General features: G+C 55.5%; 2 protein-coding genes across 10 annotated transcripts in view; one reads left to right on the top strand and one right to left on the bottom strand.

Annotated features, from left to right (window-relative positions):
• TMEM216 (transmembrane protein 216) overlaps positions 1-18,761 on the top strand; it is a 23,006-nt gene that overhangs the window by 1,622 nt on the left and 2,623 nt on the right. For 2 of the 5 annotated variants that reach the window (XM_039911393.1, XM_039911394.1), the window contains exons 3-5: positions 5,841-5,942; positions 6,588-6,680; positions 7,661-7,862. In XM_039911393.1, the coding sequence (XP_039767327.1) occupies positions 5,841-5,942; positions 6,588-6,680; positions 7,661-7,862 (397 nt within the window). Of the gene's footprint in view, positions 1-5,289; positions 5,414-5,840; positions 5,943-6,587; positions 6,681-7,660; positions 7,863-8,083; positions 8,708-13,319; positions 13,405-18,761 lie in introns of those variants that run through there. The other 3 variants (XM_039911397.1, XM_039911396.1, XM_039911395.1) reach the window with 3 other exon arrangements.
• The window catches only part of CPSF7 (cleavage and polyadenylation specific factor 7), a 20,369-nt gene continuing 17,703 nt past the window's right edge, over positions 16,096-18,761 (bottom strand). For 3 of the 5 annotated variants that reach the window (XM_029060817.2, XM_029060819.2, XM_029060818.2), the window contains one exon: positions 16,103-18,127. The gene's annotated coding sequence lies outside the window, so the exon portion shown is untranslated. Of the gene's footprint in view, positions 18,128-18,761 lie in introns of all 5 variants that reach the window. The other 2 variants (XM_029060820.2, XM_029060821.2) reach the window with 1 other exon arrangement.

Genomic DNA, 18,761 nt, shown 5'->3' with positions numbered 1-18,761 from the left:
CCGGGAGGAAAACAGTCGGAACCACGTAGCCGCTCGCGGAGCGGAAAGTTTTAAAGAACCAGGGCAGGTCAGCCAAGCCATTCGGGTTCCCTGAAGGTACCTAATCTATCAGTCCCGGGTCCCTTGGGGTGCTGTCTTGTTCTCGATTCTCCAACCCACATCGCCTGGCAGAAAACGCTCCCCTAGCTGTGAGGCGCTGGAGTAGGGAGAAGCGGAGGCCAGCTCCGGGGGTCTGCTCAACAGAATTAACTGACATGTTCCCCGGCTGTAATGAGCTTAAGGAATCTAGATGGATAACTGGGTTTTCCCGGTGACCTGGGGTGCGAGGTGTGGCGGGGGATGCAGACGGGGAGGAGAGCCAAGCCCCGGGGGGTGAACCGGCACCAGTGAGTTCCCCAATCAGCTCTCTCACTGGTCCTTCTGCCTCTCCGTTCCACGCGGCACTTACCGTCTAAGACGGAGGGAGAACGGGGATTGAATCCCCATTTAACAGATGAGGAAACTGAGGCCCAGAGAAATGGAGTGATTCGCCTGTACCCACTCCAGAGTTTAGTCCAGGGCCAGGCACAGAGAAAGCGCTTAACAAATACCACAGTTAGTAATATTTGCCCAAGCTCACAGGGGAGGCAAGTGGCAGAGCCAGGTTCCCTGACCAGTTTTCTCTCTGGTTCTCTGCTTCTCCACCCCAAGGCTCCCGTGGACCGGCTCTCTCCCTGAAGCCGCCCCTCACCGGAGGGGCTAATTCCACCCCAGACGGCCAGCCATGGCCAGCCCCCCTCACCCCTTGGCCTGCTCCTTTGGGGCAGCCACACGGGGCCAGATTTGGGTGTCAGAAACAGGTTATCGGCGGGCTGGGATTTCCGCTAAGCAGCCTGCATCTCTGTGGTGTTGATCTAACTTGTTTACAGGGCATGCGGTGGAAGGCCGGGCGAGGTGGCTTTTCAGGGTCCCTTGTCATTGCACACTTTGGGGCTTTTTAATCCGACCCTGGAACTTTAGCTGTGTTTGGGAAGGAAACACTTGGAAGAGGCAGCAGGAAGTCGATCTGGCTCACAGGTCTGTGGCTTTTATTGCAAAAATGATCTCCTCTTTAGAGATGGGTCAATTGAGGAGGGGAAGCCAAGGCAGTAATCGAATCTATCCGGGGATTTTCATAATTATCAGGGGCGCTATTACCTACTGTTTGCCACTTGACTGCTGTGTGACTTGGGGCAAGTTGCTTAACTTCTCTGTTCCTCAGTTTCCTCATCTGTAAAATGGAGAGTCAGTACCTGTTCTCCTTCCTATATAGGGTGTGACCTGATCATCTCAAATCTACCCTAGCTTCTAGTGCAGTGCTTAGCAACATAGTAAGCATGGAATACCACAATGGTTATTGTTATTATTATCATGATTTCTGTGGCAGAGCACTGTACCAAAAAAAAAAAGTGGTATTTGTTAAGCGCTTACTATATGCAAAGCATTGTTCTAAGCGCTGGAGGATACAAGGTGATCAGGTTGTCCCACGTGGGGCTGACGGTTTTAATCCCCATTTCCCAGATGAGGTAACTGAAGCACAGAGAAGTTAACTGACTTGCCCAAAGTCACACAGCTGGCAAGCAGCGGAGCCGGGATTAGAACCCACGACCTCTGACTCCCAAGCCCAGGCACTTTCCACTGAGCCACGCTGCCTCTTTACCAGAGACTTAGAATATACAACAGAAGGTAAAGGGCTACTCTCGAGGACTGAGGGAGGCAGACTAATTGGGGAAACGGGTAATAATAATTTTTGTATTTGTTATGTGCTTAGTATATGCCACAAACACCATACTAAGCGCCAGGGTGGATACAGTATCACCAGCTCGGATACAGTATTTGCCCCATAGGGAGCTTACAGTCTAAAAGGGAGGGAAAACGGGAACCGAATTCCCCATTTTACAAATAAGGAAACCGGCACAGAGAAGTTGAAAGACTTGTGAGAGCAGCGTGGCTTAGTGGAAAGAGCCCAGCCTTGGGAGTCAGAGGTTGTGGGTTCTAATCCTGCCTCGCCACTTGTCAGCTGTGTCACCTTGGGCAAGTCACTTTACTTCTCTGGGCCTCAGTTACCTCATCTAAAAAATGGGGATGAAGACTGTGAGCCCCATGTGGGACAAGCTAATTCCCTTGTATCTACCCCAGCGCTTAGAATAGTGCCTGGCACATAGTAAGTACTTAACAAACAGAGAAGCAGCGTGGCTCAGTGGAAAGAGCACAGGCTTTGGAGTCAGAGGTCATGAGTTCGAATCCCGGCTCTGCCACTTGTCAGCTGTGTGACTGTGGGCAAGTCACTTAACTTCTCGGTGCCTCAGTTACCTCATCTGTAAAATGGGGATGAAGACTGTGAGCCCCACGTGGGACATCCTGATTCCCCTGTGTCTACCCCAGCGCTTAGAACAGTGCTCGGCACATAGTAAGCGCTTAACAAATACCAACATTATTATTATTAACAAATACCATCATTATTATTATCATTATTATCCAAGTCTCAAAGCAGGCAAATGGCAGAGCTGAGATTATAACCCAGGTCATCTGACTACCAGGTCTGTGCTCTGAGTCCTCACAAAGGGATCTGTTCACACCACAAATGAACATAAATAATGGATCAATCAGTGGTATTTATTGAGCAGCTCACTTACGGTATGCAGACCACTGAGTGCTTGGGACAGAACAATACACCAGAGTTGGTGGACATGATCCCTGCCCACAGTCTACAGGAGGAGACAGACATTAAAATAAATTTCAGAGAGGGGAAATAGTAGAGTATAAAAATATTTTCATTAGTTTTGTAGGGCTGGGGTGAGTATCAAAGTGTTTCAGGGGTACGCAGCCAAGTTCATAATGTAGAAAGGAGGGTGGCTAGGGGAAATAGAGGGCTTAGTCTGGGAAGGTCTCTTGGAGAAGATGTGATTTTAGGAGGGTAAACGACTAAACATGCACTATGTCAAAGAGTAAGAGGAGGGACAAAATGAACTATTAATGAATAGCTATAAACACGAGTGAGTGCTCTAGTGGCTGGGGGAGAGACATGATCAAGGAGGTATAGTTTCAGTCAGAGAATGCCTCACGGAAATATCTGATTAGAAGGGCTGTGAGAGTGGACAGTGATGATTTGAGAAGAGCAGATTTGAGAAGAGCAGCAGGGGGAGAGGTGGGAGCATTGAGTTGGGGAAGGGAAGATTGCGAGCAAGATACATTTAGAAGGTCCATTTGAGAGAAGAGAGTGAGCTGGCGTGTCGTGGGAGAAGAGACTCGACAGGTAAAGAGGGTGACAGCGAGTGGAGGTCTTTGAAAGTAATGGACGGGGAGCTTTTGTCCATCAGATCATAATAAGCTCCTCGAGAGCAGGAATCAGCTCTATTAACTCTATTGCACTTTCCCAAGTACTTCGTGCAGTGCTCTGCACAGAATAAGAACTCAAATACGATTCATGTGAGGAAAAAAGTGCCGCTGGAGGTTTCTGATGAGGGAACGGGATGTGTTCTAAATGGAATTTTTTGGATGACAAAAACAGCTGCCCAAGTTGTAAAAAGCATTCGCGTTAAGAAGGCAGGTGCTGCACCGGGAGAGAAGTGACCAATGGAGGCCACATTCCCCCCATGAACACTTTTCACAGGGCCCGATGACCATTTCCACTTGCTGCCATGTTTAAGAGGAGCAGCCTGTATAGTGGGTAGAGCACTGGCCTGGGCAATGAGAAGGACCTGGGTTCTAATCCTGTCCCCGCCACTTATCTGTTGTGTGACCCTGGGCCAGTCACCTGGCTTCTCTGTGCCTCAGCTACCTCATCTTTAAAATGGGGATTAGGACTTTGAGCCCCACGTGGGACAGGGACTCTTTCCAACCCCATCTGCTTGAACCCACCCCGGCACTGAGTACAGTGCCTGGCAGCTGTGTGACTGTGGGCAAGTCACTTCACGTCTCTGTGCCTCAGTGACCTCATCTGGAAAACGGGGATGAAGACTGTGAGCCCCACATGGGACAACCTGATGACCTTGTATGCCCCAGCGCTTAGAACAGTGCTCGGCACCTAGTAAGCGCTTAACAAATACCAACATTATTAAGCTTTCAAGCATGGCTCAGTGGAAAGAGCCCGGGCTTGGGAGTCAGAGGTCATGGGTTTGAATCCCAGCTCTGCCCCTTGTCAGCTGTTTGACTGTGGGCAAGTCACTTCACTTCTCTGTGCCTCAGTTACCTCATCTGTAAAATGGGGATTAAAACCGTGAGCCCCCCGTGGGACAACCTGAACACACTGTATCTACCCCAGCGCTTATAACAGTGCTCTGCACATAGTAAGTGCTTAACAAATACCAACATTATTATTATAGGGAAGCAGCGTGGTTCAGTGGAAAGAGCCCGGGCTAGGGAGCCAGAGGTCATGGGTTCGAATCCTGACTCTGCCACTCGTCAGCAGGGTGACTGTGGGTAAGTCACTTCACTTCTCTGGGCCTCAGTGACCTCATCTGTCAAATGGGGATTAACTGTGAGCCTCAAGTGGGGCAACCTGATGACCCTGTATCTCCCCCCGTGCTTAGAACAGTGCTCTGCACATAGTAAGCGCTTAACAAATACCAACACATAGTAAGCAGGGTGGCTCAGTGGCAAGAGCCCGGGCTTGGGAGTCAGAGGTGCTGGGTTCTAATCCCGCCTCCGGTCAGCTGGGTGACTTTGGGCAGGTCACTTCACTTCTCTAGGCCTCAGTGACCTCATCTGTCAAATGGGGATGAAGCCTGGGAGCCCCACGTAGGACAACCTGATGACCCTGTATCCCCCCCCCAGCGCTTAGAACAGTGCTTGGCGTATAGGAAGCGCTTAACCAATACCATCATTATTAATATTACTATTAAGCGCTGAAGAAATGCCACAGCTAGGATTCTGTGGTCATGAGGGGGTGACCTTGGCCTGTGGTGGGCCTGAGTGGGGTCAAGGGGCTCGGTGCCAGGCATGTCAAGCATTGCCGTCTCAGAAAAGACACTTTTGAGGAGTGAAAGACGGGTCGCCCTGATTGGGAACGTGGGAAGTCCGTCCTTCTTCTCGGCCTTCACTTAATGGCGGCCGGAAGCCCCTTCGCTTCTGTCATGGCCGCCCGGGGGGTCATAGAGTTGCGGCCTGCGGCGGGTAGAGAGGCGCCGCCGCCGCTCGAGGCGTCACTTCCGGGCTTCCCCCTCCCCGTCGCCGGGGCCCGCCGGCGCCTTCCGTTGCTATGGAAACGGAAGATGGCGCCGCGAGGTGAGATGGCCGAGGTGCGTGAGCCGCCGCAGATCCCTCCGCGGTTGGCGGGGAGAAGGTCCGGCCGGTGATGCTTCCGCCGGATCCTTCCGCCTGCGCGCCCTCCCCTCCCCCCAGGACCGCCAGCCTGCGGGGCTCCCCCCGCCGCAGAGCCCGCCCGCGCCCATGGGTATCCCTGCCATCTCCGACTGCCCCTCCCCTTGGAGCCAAGAGGGTCCCAAGGGAGCGAGGGGGGAGGACTGATGCCAACCAGGCCCAGGGCTCATGCCAACGGTGCTGGCAGAAATGCATCCTGGGAAGTGTCACCCCCGAGCCTCAGGGGGTCCCAGGGGGAGGGGAAGGGAGGGGAGCCCGGGGAAACCGTGGATGGGGGAAGGAGCTGGACCCAGTAGCAGGCCCCTGGCCCCCACTGGCCTTTGGCCAGGGCCTTCTTTCTTACATAGGTAGGCACCAACGAGAGCCGCCTCATGGCTCCCTGTGGGCGTACGTGTGCACGATGGGACGCAGAGGCCACCTCCACCCGCAGGTGGGGTTGCCCCCTCCATCCCTTCTCTCCTACCTACGGTTGGTCTCTTTTGTCCTCCCCGCCGCCCCAGGTCAACGACTGTCCTCCACCCCACTGGAGATCTTGCTCTTTCTCAACGGATGGTACTCTGCCACCTATTTCCTGCTCGAGCTCTTCGTCTTTCTCTATAAAGGTGAGTCCCGGGGTCTGGGCCCACCTCCGCAGGCCCGGGGGAAACCCAAGGGGATGGGGAAGGAAGGACGGGAAGCCTCTCGCCCGCCGTCGTTCCACCCAGGCGCGGACGCCTCTTCGTTGGGACGGAGAGCGGCCTCGCGGCCATGGCTCGTTCCATTTGGGAAGTTGGAGAGCGAGCTCTCCCTCCCCGTTTCTGTCCTCAAATCTTTTTCCCAGCAGATCCCACCACCGGGTCACAGGTTCTTGTCCCAGCTCCGCCACTTGTCTGCTGCGTGACCTTGGGCAAGGTGTTTCACTTCCCTGGGCCTCAGTTACCTCATCTATAAAATGGGGTTTGGGACTCTGGGCCTCAGTAACCTCATCTATAAAATGGGGACTGGGGGCCCACATGGGGCAGTGAATGTGTCCAACCATATTGGCTTGGATCCCCGTCCCCCCCAGTACATTGTACATTGCCTGGCACAAAGTAAGCGCCTGACAAATACCACGATTATTATTACCTGGTGGTATTTCTCCGAAGTGCTTCAGCGGTCCATCAGCAGGTGTGATGTTATCATTAATCGTTTTCAACGGGGCAGTAATAAGAGAGGGCCCGGGGACTTTCTGAATGGCTTGAGTTTCCTGAACCCTTTGGTCGTAACAGGTCTCTTGTTACCGTACCCCGTGGCCAACCTAATCCTGGATGTGATGATGCTCTTCCTGTATCTTGGAATCGAAGTCATCAGGATATTTTTTGGTGAGTGAGATGTTAACGGGACGTATCGTACGAGGCAGGTCGATGCCGGAGTCAGCGGGATAGGACGTGGTGTAAAATCCGGTCCCCCTCATTCTGCACCGGGCAGTGCGTCCAGCTGCTTCTCTTGCCTTCTCCTCTCCACGCTCCCCCAGGTTCAAAGTTCCCTCCAACCTGCAACCTCTCTCTGCTGCCCAACGGGAGCCACTAGATAGAGGGGAGACGTCAGGACTGTCCTCCCAGCCCACGTAGGGTGCAAGAAACATTTCAGATTCTCGTATTTAGATGCCAAATACGGGCTCAGTGCTGCAAACGGAGTTGCTGTCGACCTTCACCCGTCAGGACCCCGTGCTTTCTCCTCCAATTCCCACAAGCAGTGTGGGCCCTAAATCTACTCCTACCGCATGACTTTCTCTTAAAATCCGAGGCTAGAGTGTAAGCTCCTTGGGGGCAGGGACCATGCCTACCAACCCTATTTGTAGTGTACTTTCTGCACAGAGTAAGCCTTGTACAGTGCTCCACACAGAGTAAGCGCTCAGTAAATACCTTTGATTGCTTGAAGCAGCATGGCGTAGCGGGTAGAGCCCGGGCCTGGGAGTCAGAAGGTCTGGGGTTCTAATCCCGGCTCCACCACTTATCTGCCGTGTGACCTTGGGCAAGTCGCTTCACTTCCCTGGGCCTCAGGGACCTCATCTGTAAAATGGGGATTGAGACCGTGAGCCGAACAGGGACCGTGTGCAATCCGATTTGCTTGTCTCCACCCCAGCGCTTAGTACGGTTATTGACCGGCGGCTAACGACTCCATTTCCCGAGTCGGAACCGGGGCAGAAATTTGGAGGCGCCGAGTTTCCGTTTCTCCGTCGCAGGCCCCAGGGCTGGCGGGTGCCTCCAGCTATGCCCGTTCCCGGCCGGGCAGTGAGCGCCGGGGGGGGCCGGGATTCGGGACCTCACTCGGAGGTGATTGCGGGGCCTGTGTGTGACAGGGTCGAAGGGGAACCTCTGCCAGAGGATGGTGCCGCTGGGCATCAGCTTGGCCCTGACCTTCCCGGCGGCCATGATGGCCTCGTATTACCTGCTGCTGCAGACCTACGTGCTGCGCCTCGAGGCCGTCATGAACGCCATCCTGCTGCTCTTCTACGGCTCCGAGATGCTGCTCCAAGTGCTCACCCTGGTCACCTTCTACAGGTATTGCCGCTCCTCCCCGGGGCCGATTCGCCTCCCTGGGCCGGGGCAGGGCCGCCAGGAGCGGGCCTAGCGGGCGGTGGGGGAAAGAAGGGGCGGCCGGAAGGTGGAAGCCCGGGGGGACCGGCGCTTGGCTTCTCCGGGGTCAGGCGGGTTTCAGAGGAGGGCGGCCGAGACCGGTGGCCGCTCCGTAACGAAGCCTTTGGGTCTCTTCACGTCTTTAGTGTCAATAGATATTGAAGTAACGGAGGAGCAGCCGGCTTCACTGAGTGACTTGAAAGATCAGGCCCAGCCTCCCGGGGTGGGACGGGCCAGGGCCGCCTCCGCGATCGCTCCCAGCCCCGGCCTTTGGGCTGCAGCCCGAGGACGGGGCCACCGTGCAGCGTGCTTCTAGGCTAGTGTGAGCATCAGACCGCCCTTCACCCCCTCACCCTAGGGGAGCTGGGCCTCGGGCGGGACCGGGGGGGGCGCTGCCCGATCGGGCCTGCGGAGCCTAAACTCTCCTCCTTTTGGATCCCGGCTCCGGCACCGCTCGGCCTCCTTTCCTCCCCAGAGCTCCCGGAAGCTGTGAGCGATGAGGAGGGGGCGAAGCGGGTGCTCTCGGGGTGCAGTGCCACGCGTGAGCTCACCGTGAGCAGGTTCTCTCTCACACACACACACACACACACACACATCGCCCCCCACAATTGGGTGCTCCCCCCTCCCCCCCACCAGCTCTATGGCCTCCCAAGGGGCGGGAGTGAGAAGAGACCAAACTCCTCCTTCACTTGATCACTAGCTCACGGTGTTATTTTTCTACTCTGTCTCGCAACAAGCACTATTTTACAATAAATATTTATTTTCCGCTATTGGGGCTGTAACTTTTTTCCTTGTGGCACTAACACCCCTCCCCCCACCCCCTCCTCCCCGGAAGGCAGGGGGCCCTACCGAAACCGTAGAAAGGGTCCTGCGGCCCGTGGGTACCGCGGCGCTTAGTACGGTGCTCTGCACTCCGTAAGCGCTCGATAAATACGATTGATTGAATGAATGAATGGAGCCCAGGGTGGGCTGCAGGGCCCGGGCATCAGAGCCTCGTGAAGGTTTCTGCCTCCCGGGACATGAGCCCGGCTCTGGCAGGGACTTGGCGGCGGGGCCTGGGGTCCTCTGAGAGGGGCGGTTCCCGCCCGTCGAGGATCACGTATTTCAGTGTTCGTCCCAGAGGGCTTCCCTCCTCTTCCGTCCCACATCCTGTGCTTCTTTACCTTAGCCGTTGCTCCACTCCCTGCTCCTTTCCCTGAAGAGAGCCTCCCCCATCCCCTTTCTGTCCCTCCAGCACCCCCACCTCACCCCCGCAGTCCGCCTTTTCCGAGAACCCCCCTCAGTGTCTCTTCTAGCGTCCTCTCCCAAGCGCTCATGACAGCGTTCCTCACAGAGACAGCGCTCCGTAAATACAGTCGACTGCGTGGCCCGCGTCGGATCCCACCGTGAGTCATCGGGGCTCACGATTCCCCCGTCTTCTCCCCAGCCTGCCCCGCACCACCTCCCTGTGTCTTTACCTTCTCCCCAGATGGGGAATTAGTTTGGCAGCAGACTGTCGAGGTGGTGGGGAGAGGGTCGGGGTCCCTGGTTCTCCCGCCACGTGCGGAGGCATCCGCTGGGACAGATCATCGGAACTCCCGCTTTGAGGCCTGCTGCAGTGACCTCCCATATATATGCATGGGGGGGGGCAGGGGGGGGCCGCGGGGAGGTCTCTGCTCTTTGGCTGGGGATCCTTCAAGCAAATCCTCGCTGCTGCTGCTGCTGCTGCTGCCAAATTGGGGGTTCTGGGGATGGGATGGGGGAAAATCCTCTGGTAGAGCCCATCCGCTCCTTTCTGCTTCTGCTGAGCGTTCGGAAACTTCACAACCCACCACGGGTCTTTGTCGGGCCTCTGCCCGGGTGCGATGGCAGTCGCGTCGACCTCGGGTCATCCGGGGGTGGGGGGGAGGGAGCGAGGCCCAAAGGCTAAGTAACAAATGCACCTCGGGGTGATTTCGGTTCTCAAGGCTCCAGTCCCTCCATCCACATTTCTTCAGTGCCTTTCACCGTCAAGCCCCCCGAATCAGAGTCAGAAAAACCCCCAAAAGCCCAGCACTGCACAACCAAAAAGATCCAATGTCAGCAAGGAACTTTATCCAAGAAACAGCTTCCCAGCGGCCCCCACGCCGGGCCTGCTTGACTCTCCCTTGATAACTATCCTATGTGAATGAAGCACTTATTCTGGGCCCAGGATTGTGCTAAGCACTGGGACTCGCTCCTTCTTTCCCTAAGGGGAACTCCACGGGCTCCTGGCCCCATCCCCGGCTCATCCCCTCCGCCTCTTCTGGCTTCCCTCGTGCCTGGCAGAGGTTTCTGGAGATGGACTGTAAGCACCCGAAGAGAGTCAAACCTCCATTACCCCAGCAGGGAACTCCCAACCCAGGGCTTTCTCCTCCAACCTGGCCCCGGTCCAGGTTGGGAAACAGGGAGAGGAGTGTTGAGTTGGATTCAGCCTTTCGATCATCCTTTCGTATTTGGACACGTAAGGAGAGAACTCTTCAGCCTGGTGGCGGGGGAGGTCAAGGACACCATCTCCTCTCATCTGCCCAACTTGCTGCTGCCCTCCTCCCGTCTCTGCCCACTGCCTTTAACCTCCCGGTCTCCTCCTCCAGGCCTTTCCCCTCTGCCTCCAGTCAAGCGTTCCCCCATCCCTCCACCCTCCCACCCTCTCCAGCCGTGGCCCCATCTTCCAGCCACCACTCCTTCCTAACTGGAGTCCTTCCACACGGGCCGGATCGTGAGACCGGGAGGCTAAAGCGAAAAAAGCACCGGCCTCCGGGAAGCACAAACACGACAGGGGGCGGGGGGACGAAGGACGGTCCTCGGCGGGGTGCCGTGGCACAGAGACCGGAGACCTCCCGTTAGCCCCTTCGGCCACACGAGTGCCTCTGGCACAGGCGCCGCTCCCTGAGGGCAATGGACGCCCAGCCTCTCTCACCCCGGCTTTCCCGCTAGACCTCGGGGCAGCCAGGCGGGGCTCGAAACACCTAAAATGGTCCCGTTTAGCTGGCCCCCTCCCAGAAATCCCCGCACCTTTCTCACCCCCGCACAATAACAGGTTGACCTCTCTGCCCTCAGGTGAACCTCACCAACAGTCGTGGCTTTTCCAAGTATGATCGACAACTACGCACACGCACACGCACATTCTCATGCGTGTTTTCCAGCATGCGTTGGAAGCAGCTTGAGCCTGTTCGGTCTCAGCAGGCCGCAGTCACAAATGAACTGCTCGGTGCCTTTGTGGGGAGTCCATGGGAGGGGATGGGGGCTCTGCAGCACAACTTTTCCTTACTATGTTGATTCACAACCTCCGCCTCAGAGAATGGGTGTATTCACCTCATAGAGCTAGATACACACGTACCCAGAAACACTTCCTGCCCCCATGCCCTCTTCACTAACTAACTCTCTTCTCACCCCCGTGCAATCTGCATTTCTTCCCCTTCATCTAATAGGCTACACTTACACAGTCTCCAGCGATACTCCCAACTGGCTAAATCTAGCGGGCTCTATGTTCTCTTAACCCCAAACCCCACTGCAGTTGACCATTTCCTCCTCTTAAAAAGCAGTGAGGCCTAGTGGAGAGAGCACGGGACTGAGAATCGGGGGACTTGAGTTCTAGTCCTGGCTCTGCCACTTGCCTGCTATCACAACGTCTCTGTGCCTCAATTTCCTCATATGAAAATGGTGGTTCAGAACCTGTTAGACTGTGAGCCGTATGTGGGTCAGGGACTCTTTCCAACCTGATAATCTTCTGTCTACCCCAGCGCTTAGTAAAGTGTTTGGTATAAAGTGTTTAACATATCACAACTTTTGAGATTAGAAACTTTCCGGCCTGAGCTTAACTGACCACCTACTCTCCTAGGTCTCTTAATGCCTCTCTGACTACTTCTCAGTTTGTGTTGGTGTCTTTGCAGGAGCACAGAGTCAGTGCTAAGTGCTTACCATGTGTCAAGCATTGGTGTAGATACACATTTATCAGGTTGGCTGGTTGGAGTCCCTCTCCCAGATGGAGCTCCATTTGGAGGTACGAATGAGTGATTGATTCTCTGGGGAAGCTCATCCATTCACATGATTTCAGTTATCGCCTCTTTGCAGATTCTCTCACGAATCAATCCTGCCCTCTCCTCTGTGCTTTTTACAATCCCTTATCTATTGTATCTACCAGCTCTGCTGTTGTTGTGCTTTCCCAAGTGCTTAGTACAGCGCTCTGCACACGATAGCATTCAATACCACTGATTGATTGATTATCTCTTCCTGCCCCAGGACCTTCTCCCGCCCCCCGTTAACCCCCAAAACCTTAAATTCCTTCTATGAAAAAAAAGATCCCCTTATCTTTTCCCTCAAACGTGCTCCTCTTACTTTTCCCATCATTGGCAGCCACCCCACCATCCTCTCGGTCCTAGAGGCGCCCAACCTCGATATCATCTTTGACTCCTTTTTTCCTCTTTGACCTTGAAATCCTTCATCTTTCCTCTCCCTCTCCACCGTAATAGCCATCACCTCCCAGCTAGAGTACCGTCACCATATTTTTATTGACCTCCTTTCCTCCGGTCTGTCTCTCCCTCCCTCTCCCTCCTAACTTCAGCTGTTGGGAACTCATCGCTCACCCCTAAAACCTCTAGGTGCTACGCATTTCTCATCATGTAAATCGAGGCTGTTTACCAGCTGTTTCCCTCTCACCGAACCACTCTCTTCTCAGGCTACACCTGAGCCCCCACGCTTTGCTTCCCTTTTCTGACTGTCCCTTGTCGCAACCCTCCTGTCTCTAACCCACTGCTCTTGCCCCTTGGGTGGATTTCCCTCCCAAAACAGCATCTCTTACTTGAGGCATTCCCTGATTCCTCTCTGATCACATCACCCCCACCTGCTATCTTAGCGCTCATATAAGATCTACGTATTTATTTCACTTTATTGGTCGCTTTTGTTTCTGTCATTTTTATCTATGGCCATTTGACTGTCGATTTATAGTATTTATTGAGCGCCTTCTGTGTAGGGCCCTGGACTAAGTGCTTGGGAGTGTATAATAGAATTAGTAAACATGGTCTTTACCCTAAGGACTTTACAATCTAGTGAGAGTCGGGGGGGTGGAAGGGGTGGGGGGCTGGTGTGTGTGTGTGTGTGTATTTGGTGGGGGATTGCATGCAGACACTCAAGAGGAAATAATAGAGGATAAAAAAATACGTCAATAAGCACCGCCAAAGGTTGTGGGCACTCAGATTACGAGTTGGTTGAGGGCAGAGACCACCGCTCTTACTTGTGCCGTGTGTTCCCAAGCGCCTAGTACAGCGTTCCCGCCCGCGGTAGGCGCTCAGCAAGTGCCGTGCTGCCGCTGCTGCAGCCCAGCAGAAGTGCCAGTAACAGGCCGATCAGGAACAGGACATGTTCCTCTTCTTTTCTTTCCACCAGAGCTGAGGACTAGTGCAGTGCCTTTCCCTCTCTGGCTGCTCAATCAGAATTAACTGAGGATGGAGCCAGTTGTGACCCTCCTGAACTAGCCAGTTTATTCACAAAGGTAAGCCAGTTCAATCGTAGAGGGGAAACCCAGTCAGGAGGCGGAGGAGGAGGAGGCCAGAGGCCAATGCAGACGGCCTCGGTCCCCTTCAGCGACGCAGAAAGCAGCAGGGCCGCCCCCAGGGCCTGAGACAGAGCTCTGGAAAGCCCAGCTTCCCTCCCACAGTAAGGTCCAAAGGCTTTTGCCACTGGGGAGCAGGATCCTCAGGGGTAAGGGAGAGGAGCAGGAGGCCCAGAGGCCCTAGCTGCCGGACTCTGGACGGCAGGGAAAAGCGGCCAGAGGGGTCAAACCGGTCCCAGTTCCAGCCCCCATCTCTCCCCCGGCCATGGACTCCGGCTTCCCGGAAAACCAAACCAAACTCGGGGCTGGGTCAGATTGGAATTTGATCTAGTTCCTCACCCACGGTCGCTACCACACACACGTGCGGCTTTGGGGAGGAGGTGGCGGCGGGAAATGGCAAGGGGGGCATGGGGGTAGGGGGTGCCTGGGGGGAGCCAACTGGGTCTAACCCAACGGGGAACTGCTCGGAGCTCCGCGGTCACTCCCGGGCCCTGCTCCTGGCAAGAGCCTGGGAGCCGTTTGGCTAGGGTTCACCAGCTTCTCCACCTCTTGCGTGGCATGTCCCCTCTAACCCCGTGTGGAATACCAGGATTTTTTTTTTTTTTATTTTGGAGGAGGAAGTGTGCCATGGATTGTGGTTTGGGGGTTGGGGAGAGGATGGCTGAGAGACCCTGGAACAGATTGAAAATCAGTTCTTGGGGAACTAAACAAACGTTACAGTAAATAGCCTCATTTACACTCGAGGCCTGAGGAATAGCTAAACCGGCAGAAAGATACCCTTCATCCTCTCCTAGCAGACCGCTGTCGTGATTTCCATTTTCCATTTCGGATGTGCCGGGAAGCTCTAGTGGTTCCAGAAACCAGGACAGTCTGGAAGGTCCATCTAGCTAAAGCACCACGGGCCCCAGTCCACCCACCGTTTGCCATTTCTGCCTTCTCGGCCCGTGAACGGCAGCCGAGGCCCTCGGGCTTGCCGTCGGCGAAGCCCTCTCCACCACGAAGGTCCTCTCTTTTGCTGCTTTCCCTGGAGCGATCCTCCTCAGGGCTGAGAGAGGGCAGGACGGTGGGAAGATGGTCTTCCGAGCAGAGCCGACCACTTTCCAGATGGATCGGGCCGGTCAGAGAGGCGGACTTCGGCCTACCTCTGTTCGGGCAAGTCCAGGAGTCACGCCTGTCAGAACGTGTGTTTTCATTGCGCGATTCGGGTAGCGCATGCGCGCGAAGGAAAAATAGGGCAGCGGTTGCCGTATCGTGGCCGAGGATGGGTGAGAACAAGACTGAGGTCAACCCGGGAATACCGTTTCCGGTGAAGGTGACCCAGAGGTCCTACTACCAGTCCCTTCCTTAGCATTTTGAGCACACTCAGTTTTGCCCTAATGTGTGTTTTCACTCCCCCTTTTGACCGGAACACCGGTAGAGAATTAGGGCCCATCGATTCACACCGCGAGCCTGTTTGGATGAGCCGCCTCCCCCCCACTCCCCCGCCTCCCGGTCTGAAGGAATGGTCTGTGCACAGGCCTGCACCTGCCCAGCCTCGGGATGGGTGAGTACTCCAATCCAGCATGCGTTTTCCTTAACCCAGGGTTAGAACCGGCAGATTTAAAATCAGCCGTTGACACCAAACTGCCGTTCAGGTGGGGCGAATGGGTTCCCCTTACAGCGTCCAACACGTGAAGCAGGAAGGCCACGTTCCAGATCTCAGCTCCCAGAAAGCTGGAGACGAGGAGGTGGCGGAGGATAAAAAAAGCCCCTTAAAGGTTTTTCACCTTTGGCGCCTAGAGCTGCACCTGGATAGAAGCCCTGTACCTTCAGTAGCCTCGACCCACCTTCCCTTCATCATCAGTGGTGTTTGTTGAGCACTTACCGTGCGGAGCACTGTTCGCAAGCCCTTCTTTCCTCCTGTTGACACCACCCGATCTGGGGAGGAGGTGCGAGGTTGCAGGGATGTGATGCTTGGGCACGCGGACCCGATCTCGGACGTCATTGCTCACTCGGCCCAAGGGGCCGTTTCTCCCCCTCCAGCTGGGCCAGCTGAACAGTGCAGAGGTAGCAATTTCTTCGGCCCGATGTCACCCGGGTCTTCTCGAGGCCGGATAAATGCACCTCCGGCCCCGGAGAACTTCATCTCAACCAAGGGGTTTGTGATCGCCCTCCACCTCCTCCTCACTTTCCAACTGTGGAGCCCAGACTTCTGGTGCTTGGCAGGGGAAGGCCTCCCCCGGTAGACAGGTTCCGCTTAGAGAGGTCCCCCTCTCTCTCCGGTCTTGGTTACTTCAGAAGGGAATTGCAGTTTTATCCTAGGAACACCATCTTGAACAAGGGCAGCGGGGTCTGCGTCCGACAGTTACCGTGACCAGAGCTCAAGGTGCCAACCGAAAGGCCAAGGACCCCCAAATCCCCAAACCCGGCCAAGACAGCAGCACCTGGCACGATTGCTTGCAGTCATCTCAAAGGCTCCGTTCTCAAGAGCCTCCCGGCCCCGAGGTCGACCCCTCGTCGGTCCCTCCCACCACTCCAATACAAATCTATCGATGCGCATTGCATAAAACAGCTCGCACCCCGTTTATTATTTAAAATATTTTGTTACAAAAGGGAAAAAAAAACATACAATGCGGTATAAAAGATTGACAGCGTCATCAAGTTTATTACACAATTTCCAACCTATCAGAAAGAGACAAACAAATCAAATCACCGACAACAGGGGGACGGGGCCTTGGCCTTCTGCTTTTTTAGGGCTTTTTTTTTTTCTTCTTCCACTATCTGGAAATAAAACTAAAAATCGTGTCATTAAGTAAAAAACAAAACAAACGGATAAAGAAAACACAAACTTTCTCCGGGCAAACAGGTTTCTGGTTATTTTACATTTTTTTTTTTCCTTGAACAACTGTCACCTCACTTGGTTTTTCTCTACGTTTTAAAAAGACACCCGGAGCCGCTCGCTCGGATAAGCACGCCACTTAACACTTGGCCGGCAGCTGCCGCGCTCAGAAAAAATGGAGGTCGGGTGGGAATGGGAGGAGGATGAGGGGAGAAAGCCGCCACCCCTTCCCCTCTGCCCCAAGGGAATGTGTCCCCCTGACCCTGGGGGAAAATTCATTCAGTGCCAGACCAAGGTCGGTATCAGAAATATATTTACGTGTGGTGGAAGAGAGCACAGTCTGATCCGGCCTCCCTCGTTCCCTCAGGCTCTCTGGGCCCCGGCTGCTGAGACCGAGAGTTCCGCCTTCTCCGTCTCCTAACAAGACCCAATGCGCTGGGCAAAGCCTCTCTGGTTGGCAGCACCTGAATGCCAATCCAGGCGCCGTGGTAATGGAGCGGGCTCTCCGAATGGCGTTCTCCGTGGTTCCGAGTCACAGTGGAGATAGAGGTTGGGGCCCGGTTTCTCCCTCGCCCTTTTGCCGGGGTAAGAACGTCCCGATCTGAGCGGATACCCTGCCTTAGAGTGCTCACACTCCGAAGGGGGCCTCAGAGTGGGAACTCTGATGATTTTTAAAAGGGTGACTAAGGGAAAGGAAAGGGCGGCAACAGAGGGAGGCGGGCGCTCCCTCACACCTCCGAGAGGCGTCACCGTAGGGGCTGGTGGCCAGTGGGCGGGCCTCTCCATCCTGACTTCCTCCCCCTCTTGTCCCCCGTCCCGCCGGTGGGACATCACACGGTTCGCCACCGGTGCCGAGGCCGAGGAACCTTGGCCTCTCAAATGCGCCTCCCCCGCACGGCAAGGAAGCAGTCCCTGTTGGGGAAGGGACTTTGGAGAAGCCAGGCAGAAGCTTGGGAGTTAAGAGAATGTCCATTTGCACGGGGGCATTGCGTGACAAGCAGCCAAGGCGTTGGAACAACTGGGGGAGGGGGAGGAAGGGGAACTCTGCTGAGCCCTCCTGGAGAGAACCTTTTATCTGTGGCGTGGCGGGGGGGTGTCCCGCTGCTTGGGGGGCGGGGGCAAGCTCGCTGAGGCCTGACGGGTTCTTGAGGGGCCAAGGGAAGACCCGCACGCAGGTGGCTGGGCGGCACCAGGGCAACAGGGGCAGGCAGGGGTCACGAGTCACTCTGGAAGATTTGGGGCAATGAACCGTCAACGCGGGACAGTGGGGCAGGAGGGGCTGGGAGGCCGAAGGCTTGGTCAGAGCAGTGCAGTAGGGGGAGAGTTGGACGTGCACTCACTCACACACTCACTCACTCACTGTCTGTTGGCCCCCGCGAGCCTGGTGCCCCTCTCCGAACCCTTCCCTAAGAGCATCGGCTTTCTCTTGGCCGCCCGCCGGAAGGCTCCCCGTCGGTGCCACCTCCGAGCTGCTCCCGGGGAGCCGGGAAGTCAGAGACCCGCAGCCTCTCATGGACAGAGCACCGTTTCTCTTCGGGCCCAGACATTCCCTACCTACCGCTTCCCCATTCCCGCCCACCCCACCCTGTCTATCGGTCTTTCCTCAGGCAAGCAGGGGCGGGGCCGGGGCCCCAGACGGGGCTAGGGAGGGCAGCCGGGCCCTCTTCGGTCTCGTAGGGCAGCGGGCATTCATTCCCCGGGTGGCTGGAGGGAGTCAGGGGCTTGGGGAAGGGGGAGAGGGTGGAGCGGCCTCCGTCCTTTAGTCCCGATCGAGGTGAGGAGATGCAAGTCCGTTAAAAAAAAATTGACTTCCAATCCAGACTCCTGCAATGAGAACAGCAGAGGGAAAAACACAAGTCAGGGGTTTCCATCTGATCACCGAAGAGTTCTCTCGGTGTTTCCCAGGGTGAGGAACCCCATACGTCCTTGGAGCTGGTAGACGCTGCTGCGGAGGACGGACGGGAGCTCGTGTCAGGAATTAAGGAAAGCAGAGAGGAATAGAAACAGTTTGGAGAAAATGGGGAACAAGCCTTAAAGTGGGAAGATTGAAAAAAAATGGCTATGGAGCTGGGCGGGGGAGAACGGGACAATCAGACTGCCTCGGCTAAACTCTAACGGCCTATCCGAGGAAAACGTGTGGTCTGAAAATAATAACGGGAACAGCTACGTGTCAGTTCTCGGGGTGAAGAGAGCCAGTCAGATCTGGACAGCTTAAACACTGCTTCCTGAGCGGGCTTGTCTTTCCATAGAGAAATGGAGACAGAGAAAGAAGTGGGGGTGGGAGGGAGGGGTATTAGTTAGGTGACAAGCGTGGACCTGGACCTACAGACTCCCTGAACGTCACGCAGGGATTTTCCAGGGAAATTCTCCCCCCGAAAAAAGCAATTTAAAACACACGAAGCAGACCAGTGGCACGAATCAGACTGTGACTTTTTCCCCCCTAATAGGCACTGCTGAG

This window comes from Ornithorhynchus anatinus, chromosome 3, assembly GCF_004115215.2.
Source record: "Ornithorhynchus anatinus isolate Pmale09 chromosome 3, mOrnAna1.pri.v4, whole genome shotgun sequence".
Taxonomy (NCBI): domain Eukaryota; kingdom Metazoa; phylum Chordata; class Mammalia; order Monotremata; family Ornithorhynchidae; genus Ornithorhynchus; species Ornithorhynchus anatinus.
Note: the sequence above shows the minus strand (reverse complement) of the source record. Positions and strands in the feature narration are given on the sequence as shown.